Source organism: Formica exsecta, unplaced genomic scaffold (assembly GCF_003651465.1).
Source record: "Formica exsecta isolate Colony F162 unplaced genomic scaffold, ASM365146v1 scaffold1173, whole genome shotgun sequence".
Taxonomy (NCBI): Eukaryota; Metazoa; Arthropoda; class Insecta; order Hymenoptera; family Formicidae; genus Formica; species Formica exsecta.
Genome location: NW_021848514.1, coordinates 923 through 9817, shown reverse-complemented (window position 1 = coordinate 9817; position 8895 = coordinate 923). Strand labels below are relative to the sequence as shown.

Here is an 8895-nt window from a genome sequence, read left to right as displayed (position 1 = left end):
GTTGAGTATCAGCGCCAAGGTAGCGTTCCATGCGAGTCTCTTTGCCGGATCGGTCCGGATCTGGTAGTTTGTGTTTGAACATGTCACGCGGCGTGTTACCAATGAGATCCTCTCTGAGAAGCCGAGATTCGTCCTCGACATCGACCGGGATCGATCCCCGAGAGCGCGTCAAGGATTGTTGCCGAAATCTCGTAGCTTTTATGTGCACCCAAGTGGGTGTAGGAGGATTAGTGGTGGGCTACGCTATAGTGGGCGCATTCGGCTTTATGGCGATCGAGACAACTCTGATCGATCAACCGGAGAGAGTGTGTGTGCGGGAGTCCATTCGCAGGGAGTACGCCGACGAATTGTGGTTCAGCACTGCCAGTAATCAATCGGTGAACGTGTTCAACCGCACTGCTTTTTACGTGGTGTCCAACAATATTCTGCGCCGCTATCAGGAGAACATTACCAATAGCACGCGACAAAAAGAGAATTGCAGCGGCCTCGAACCTACCGATATCTGGTCGTTCCCCGCAGCGTTGATGTTCTGCTTGTCAGTGTTCACCATGATTGGTTACGGCAGTCTGGTGCCCAAGACTCCGTGGGGCAAGGGTGCTACTGTGGTATATGCGGTCCTCGGCATCCCGCTTTACGTACTCTACTTCCTAAACATGGGCAGCGTGCTCGCGCAGACTTTTAAATGGCTCTACACGCGATTGCACGAATGCACCGGCCAGCGGAAACCTGGACAGAGAATTACCGTACCCTCGACTGCCTGTCTCTGGGTAATATTCGGCTACATTCTTGCCGGCGCGATTATGTTCGCCGAATGGGAGGGATGGGACTATTTAGACAGTGCTTATTTCTGCGTCACGTCACTCTGCAAAATCGGTATGGGCGATTTAGTGCCAGGCTGGAGCCAAGGCAATACCACGCAGGATAACCACACGAAGCTCATCATCAATTTCGTGTATTTACTGCTGGGCATGGGCCTGATAGCCATGTGTTACAATCTGATGAAGGAGGATGTATATGTGAAAGCTCGAGAGCTCAAAGAACAGCTCAACCAAACAATGGACGCTGTTCATTATAAGATGGTGATGTGTTGTAAGTCGGAACCTGTGGATTGATGAAATCAAAAAAAGATCGCAAAGTGCATTATTGAAGCTGTAAATAACGCTAAAATGTATGTAAGAAAGCGTAAAAAGCACTAATAAAATAAGAACTATATTCATTAAAGTTTCGTTATAGAAGAAATTTTTTATAAGCAGCGAGAAATATTGTAAAAAGCTATATAAATATAGAAAAAGACAATATTGTATCAGAAGTTGAAACGCGCTGTACATAAATGTAACTGTTATTATATAAATGTAAATGTTATCATAAGTGCAGACTAATCAAAGAGTATTAAAAATATTCACTGATGATTACACATGTCTGTAATTCGATTCGTAGTCCATGCGTTTCTGATTGTTATCAATGTTATCATACATATAGAGTGATGAAACTAGTAATTTAGTTTTAATATACGAAAAAAGAGATTGTTTTTTGTCTATATAAAAAGTAAGTTTTCCATTGTTTGGTATGCAATTGTCAAATAATTGGTGAAAACAAATAGAAATTATGGAGTAAAAATACTATAAATGCTATAAAATACATGTAACAAATCATGAAATTGAAAATTTTTTTTACATTACATATATTGTGCAACATTAATATAATTATTAAAATCAGATTGCTACGATAAGATTGTTAGTATTTTCAAATTTAATCGATTATAGATTAAGTTCCGGATAAAACGTATCAATAACAATGTGTCAGAATAGCTTGCTTGTTAAATACGAATCGTGATTTATATTAGCAGCTGTGTCAGTAATAGTTTTGATATCATCATAAAATATCATATTGCGTCGATTTTATTTGTGAATAGTATGTTTGAGATGAAGATGTGCGATCGTTTACATTAGTTGATTAGATTGATCGTTAAATATTGATCACTTTATGATTTCTTGCAACAAATTATTTACGTTTTCTGATATCGGAAACGTGTCGTTGGAATGTAAACTTAAATATACATAGTTTAAAAGAATTATCACTACTCTATAAATAGAAATACAAAAATTCTAAAACGCGTTCACGTTAATGTATGTTAGTCAAGTACAAGATAAGAAAAAAGAAGATAAAAAAAACTATAATAGAAAAATACCGATAATTTACAAAATCTTTATTTAACTTCTATTTAATAATTTTATCACATACAAAATGTTAATTAATATTTATAAATAATATTGTTTTCTCTTATATATTAAATAAATAGATAACTTAAGATTAAATAAATCAAATTTCATCTATCAAAGTTTTATATTAAAAGAGTTTATAGAAGATACAAGTTTTTCTATGATTTAATATAATATAATATCCTTGAAGAAATTAATTCTCTAATAAATTTGGTTAATTTATATAGATTAAAACAACACAGGCGCACACTACGCGCGCGCTTTTTTCTAGACCCCTTTTAACTTTTTAGTCTCCCCTCCAATTTTTTAGTTCTTCCTCTAACTTTTTAGTCCCCCTTCTAACTTTTTAATATTTATAAATATATATTAAAGTTGAGTTAAAGTTTAGATTTATAAAGGGATTAAATATATAAAAAGTTTAGATTAAATTATAAAAAGTTTTTAGAATTTAGTTAAAGTTTAGATTTATAAAAGAATTAAATATATAAAAACTACTATGCTATCATGCTACTATGCTATCATGGCATTGACATTATAATGCATCTAAATGATATTCTCTTTTTTTATGCGCACATATCTGCTTTTTAATAGAATACGTATTTAATTTTCCGGTTCAACGTATTATTCCGATGCACGCTCTCTCCCTCTCTCTCTCTCTCTCTCTTTCTCTCTCTTATATTATAAATATCTACATGTATCTGCCTTGAAATAATCTATCACAGAAATAACCTAACCCAAAACTGTCATGATTCTCATGAGTTATTTCATTGCAGTTTATTTTGCTACGAGGGGAATAGTTAACGAAACTATCTATATCACGTACAATCTCTTCAGTCAAATAATTTTTCGATATGTTTCTTATGTCACATATCTAAATCTTAACATCTATAATTAATGACAAGAGTAATTAAATTGTTTCTTGTGCCACTGAAAGAGATTGTATGATCTTGTAGCATAGAGCATAGGGATCAATTAAAAATAGTTTGTAAAGTTCTTTAATGTTATCGTGTTGGTATAATAGCATTGTAGTTAATAAAACGATAGAACATATTTTTTCTAGAATTGTATTGTACATTTTCCGATTATGATTTTATTCTACATTATTTTTTTATATAGCTAAAATTTTTTTAATAATTATTTTATATAACATTTAGAAAACAGTGTTTTTATTTAAATATTATTTGTGTAAAATATCTGTCTCTCTCATATCATGGATTTCACGAAGAATATTGATATAACAAAAAAAATTTTTATTAAAAAGATAAATTAAGAAAAAATTATTTTCAGATAAAAACCGACAATGTTATTCTTATTTACTTTGTGCTCAAGTGGGCGCAACATACCTAAATCAAACAATATTATTTTGTAAACGTAAAATTAAATACGTACAATTCAAAGAAAATAATGCAGAAAATTTTTATTAATGCCATTTTCAAATAAAATCAATTGAGTATAACATTTGTATCTGGATAGATTAAATCAAACTTATTAAATAAGACTCCATCTCATCGGCGCGCAAATCATTCTAAATTGTGGTATACTTTTCTATCATTAAGTTCCTGCACGGGTCTGTAATTGAAGCTCAGCTTGCCATTGTCGCCCCGAAGTCGTTTAAATACGTTTACCTGTGTGTGTACGCGAATGCATTAAATATTAATATGATTATTATATTATCCCAGTAAGATAACTTAAATTTAAAAAAAGATTTTTTAATTTTATTATTAGTTTCTTTAAAAAAAGGAAATCTAAATATCCGTAAAACAAATCACTATGTGCGCAATTTTATATTTAAATCACCTGTGCTTTTGACACCGTAAGTTTTTCAGTCAGAACAAACCACATTACGGATTCCTGACATCCCGGCGTAGTCAATGATCCCTGATAATGATAATATGTCTTGCGATTCTTTGGTAGGAACGATAAAGGTGTCAATTCCTCTTTTATCGCCGTGCTCTTTCCCACTTTATATAACACCTTTTTAGTCGCTCTCATAATCGGCTTTAGATGCGGATTATCGTATCTGTCCAACTGTTACAAAATATCACAATCAACGCTGTGTTTAGAAAAATATTATTGATGGCGGAGAAAAGAGATGAGAGAGCAATGTAACGAATGTTATATCTACCTTAAATAAAACCGCGACAACGGCAATTCCGTTCTCGTGTTGCATGGCTACGCTGATATTCGCGTACTGTTTATCATAATGTACTAAATGCAATTCTAAAGCATCACGTAAACCGTCTACGGTATGCTCAGCGCTCCAGTGAAAATGCATTTGCTCCAAAACATATTCCGATTGCAGATTTCCGCTACTTAGATAAACCGGAATACCATGCAGTATAATTTGAACTGTGAAGAAATTATTAAAAAATGTACACTCATATTGTTGATACAAGTTAATATACCGATGAATCAAATTTTATTATCTATTATGATAAAAATTGAGTTATTTGAAAACAAAGTGATTATAATAGAAATAGAAAAATACTTTTTTTAATTATTTTTAATCACACTTTAATTACATCATTTAAACTTCAAATAAACTTTTTCTATGTGTAATATTTTGTTTTTTTTATTCAAACATATAAATCATAAACTTTTGCTACTATTAGATAAAAACGTATTTAATGCTTGTAAATTTATTGCACAGAATGCAGTTGTTTATATATAAAATTCCTAGAAGTAATATAAAATATATACGTAGAGATTTTTTAAATATGAAACATACACATCGAATAATAAATGTATTGCTAAAGTATAGACTAATTGTAAAACTAAAGTTTAAAAAAAATAACTGAAGAATATCTGTCTAAAATTAAATTACGTTTTAATAAAATTTTAGATTTATTATTAATTAATAATTAATAAATCTAAAACTATTAACGTAATATATTGCAAGCTATATTTATTTACCAGAATGGCCATTGTTATCCAGCGTAGCAGGAAACGCTAAGTTATATCGATTGAAATTAAGAGCGGCGCTATCACTTTTTATAACATTTTTCGTTACAATATCGATCGGCGATTGTTTTTTTCCTGTTGCGCAAATTCCTGGCCAGTTCGAGGGTCCTGTGGAATTATTTAAAAAATCCAGCAATCCGTAGATAGTAATTTTAATTATATATATCAAAAATGAATTAGAAAGTTTGGCATATATATTATTTTGCAGTATTATTACAGATATATATCTAAAATTAAATGCATGTGTATAAATGTATATGTATATATATATTTGTATATAACAAATCATAATTTAGAGATTTATACTATGAAAATTTTTGCTTCATAATACCTTTGTAATATTTTTCACAATTTCGATAATACGTTAAAATAAGTTACAAGTGTTATATAAAATAAAAGGAATTTTTAATTATAGCAAAATATGATTTATTTTTACATATTATAATACAATTATTATTTTATTATTTTTAATATAAATATATAAATATCGATTAATAAAATATATATAAATCAGTTTATATGTATTTTTTTTTTATATGTATATTCTTGCAAGATATCCCAAAAGACGAATTACATTATTATATATATGTATATTGTCAACGTATGTTTCTAATAAAATCTTTCTCTATTGCAAAATAAAAAAATAATGTGCAAATAATTATTTTCTTGATTCGAATGGCACAATATTGGTTGCCGTAATTTATGTTATTTTTATTTAAAATAAAGACAGAGAAAGAGAAAACTTGATCTTTCTCTCTTTCTCTTTTAGAGAAGTATTTAATACACACAAAATCATAGTTACGTTAGCGTGTCTGCAAATCATAAATTGTATCAATGTAAAAGTTTTATCGTAATTACCATTTCTGCCCTCATATCCCCATTCGGATGCTGCCGCTGCTTGTAAGCCTGGAACAAAATACGAAATACGCTACCACTGTATTTAATCCCTTACACTTAAAAAATATTCATTTTCCAATAATTATAATTAATTTAGGAAGAAACTTTTGTAATGTAAAAGCACGCACAAATAATGCATAACAATGACATATCCATTACACCATCTTTTAATGAGCGAATTAAATAGTGAATTGTGAATTAATTTTACTGATAAATTCAACAAGTACGTAGTGATTTTTACACTGAAATACTAATTTTAAACTAAATATTCTGAAAAATAACAGCGCTTGTATCTTTTGATTAAAGGTATCTTTTTTGTATCTTTCGAATAGTTAACATTCTTGATTGTTATATTTTAGGAATTGTCCAGATTTAAAAAATAAAAATTTATATGTATTATAGAAATATACATTATTAAATACATAAATATATAATTATATGTACCAATGGAATATAATTACGGAATTTAATGCTGTTTAAAAAAGAGAGAAACCATATTTTATATTACTGAAAAACGTGAAATATTTTACCTGTGGAAAATAACGTCAGTGTAACCAGCAAGTGACCTAAGTCCATTTTCACGCGTGATGTGCCCGTCATTTTACTGAGACGCAACTTTAACGATAATCGCAATGCGACTGATCTATCCGTACAATTTTAACAAGCTAATATAGCCAACCCCCACGTAGAGTCATATCAAAAAATCCAGAAACCACACTCTCCTTCAATCAATTTGGAAATCATATATTAAAAACCAAAAATCGATTAATCAATCGCGAATTCGTTCAAGTGAATTTACAGAATGCAAATGCAATATTTCTCTCACAATATTCCGCGACATTTTAAGCCGATAAAACTCGTATAATATGTAAAATATTTACATTAGATCATACATCGTTGTATTTATTTCAAACAGCGCTACAACTTTTATTGTGTCGAAATATCCACATTGTTATAACAAAATGATGCATACTTCTCCGTTTGTTGATAGCTTTTGTAAGCAACTACTATGTTCACAATAGAGTTTAATTTGAACCATTTAATTTGATATGTATTTGTTATTTATCTGTTTTAATTTAAAAGATAAAACGGAATGGCCACTTTTCGTGGAACATCCTATATATATTAATTAAGTATATATAAATTAAGTAAATATATCAAATTGTTCTGTAGTTTGCAAGAGACCAGTTTTTATAATATCCTTAAAGAAATTAACTCTGTAATAAAAAAAATGAATGATTTATAAATATTATACATCATTATAATAATCGTTGATTGATGCGATTACATTTCTTTTACTTACGCAATTTAAAGATTACAAGAATTTATGGAGCTACCGATGAAGTCAGATAAGACCGAATGTAGACAGGTATTTATGCAAATGTATATTGATCCGCCAAAACCATATGTCAACCACGAAATACTAAATGGGGAAACTGGCAAATAAGAGCAAAGCGCGAATATTGGTGTGCAAACTTTTGGTTGTTAAATTTCAGTGACAAATATGCATTAAAAATGTACGTTTCGGACCGTTTTTTAGACCATCTTCTGCATTGATAACAAAATATAAAAATCAATTTCGTATTAAAAACTTTAATCTGCGCGATACTGGTTGCTACATTCTAAATTTCAAATTGAAATCGATAAATGACAAGTGATACACTGAGGAATGACTCACCGAATCCGAGTAGAACGTGCAAAAATATGTAAAAAAATATGTGTGTATATGTGTGTGTAAAAAAAATTATTTGACTCTGTTAATGATTAAAACTTCATAGATTCAAAAGAACACGGTTAAAACTACAGGAAAATATAATAATTATAAAAGAATAAATCTCCGCGTTTCGGAAATCATAATTTTTCGCATGTCGTATAAAGACACATTCAAGGATTAGAATAAGTAGATTTTTTCGCATTTCTTTTTAATTAGAGTCCTGTGTAGCACGCCACAAAATATAAAAGAAATTCTTAATTTTTACGCTCCAACCAATATTGCAAGAGATATTTTGATTTTTTGTATAATATTTTGCGGAAACCTGACAGTATATCTATTACCGGACGATCATATAAACATGAAAGAATTGATTAATGCTGCTAATGCTCAAAACATTAAAAAAAATAAAAGATTACAAAACTATAGAAAAATTATATTAGAATAGACTTCTGTGTTTTTCAGAAATCGATTTTTTGTATGTTGTATCACGTATCAAAATATTTCTAAATCCCGATGAAAGTATGAAAATATTTCGGAGTTCCTTTTTCTATCCATTCTCTCGATTACTGTCTCTTTTGCTTCCATTTTATTTAAAAATATTAATATAATAAATATAATACTTTATGGCAATCTATGGTATCTATCTTAGTCTGACTTTTTCCCCTCGACCTATCCGGCATAGATGACCCTACCGGTAACTACATTACCGCCAGCATAGCTCTTTAGGTTCATCAGAGTACTCAAATCTTCTCACCTGGCAAAAGCCTTCGTTAAGGTGGAGATACTTCCCATCGAGGAGATATATAAAATTTTTATTATAATTATTTTATTTAAATACACAGGTTATATCATTTTATAAAATATGATATAATTACAAAACGTAATATAATAAAAAATACGTAATAAACAATATAATATAATAAAGAATACAATTTATACAACAACAATATAGATTTTTATAAAATATAATAACAAAAAATATGATACAGCGCGTAGCGCGCGTTTATATATCCAAAATATGCGTATAATAAAAAATGTACTAGAAAACGTTAGACTAGACAAGACTTTTTAGCGACAATTAATTACGCGATATTTATTATTAAT

The 8895-nt window shown here is 29.8% G+C and overlaps 2 protein-coding genes across 2 annotated transcripts; one reads left to right on the top strand and one right to left on the bottom strand.

The window, feature by feature from the left end:
• The first annotated feature begins 59 nt into the window (after positions 1-59).
• Positions 60-1410, top strand: LOC115240838 (TWiK family of potassium channels protein 18). Its single transcript, XM_029816233.1, has one exon. The coding sequence runs from the start codon at positions 81-83 to the stop codon at positions 1110-1112; it is 1032 nt and encodes a 343-aa protein (XP_029672093.1). The 5' UTR covers positions 60-80; the 3' UTR covers positions 1113-1410.
• A 2243-nt stretch (positions 1411-3653) lies between these two features.
• On the bottom strand, positions 3654-8583 carry LOC115240866 (carbonic anhydrase 6-like). The gene is made up of 7 exons (XM_029816275.1): positions 8546-8583; positions 6608-6720; positions 6039-6086; positions 5133-5288; positions 4345-4568; positions 4017-4247; positions 3654-3844 (listed from the first exon to the last, which is right to left on the bottom strand). Exons 1-7 carry the CDS (start codon positions 8581-8583, stop codon positions 3740-3742), a joined length of 915 nt encoding a protein of 304 aa, XP_029672135.1. The 3' UTR covers positions 3654-3739.
• Between the last annotated feature and the right edge of the window lie 312 nt (positions 8584-8895).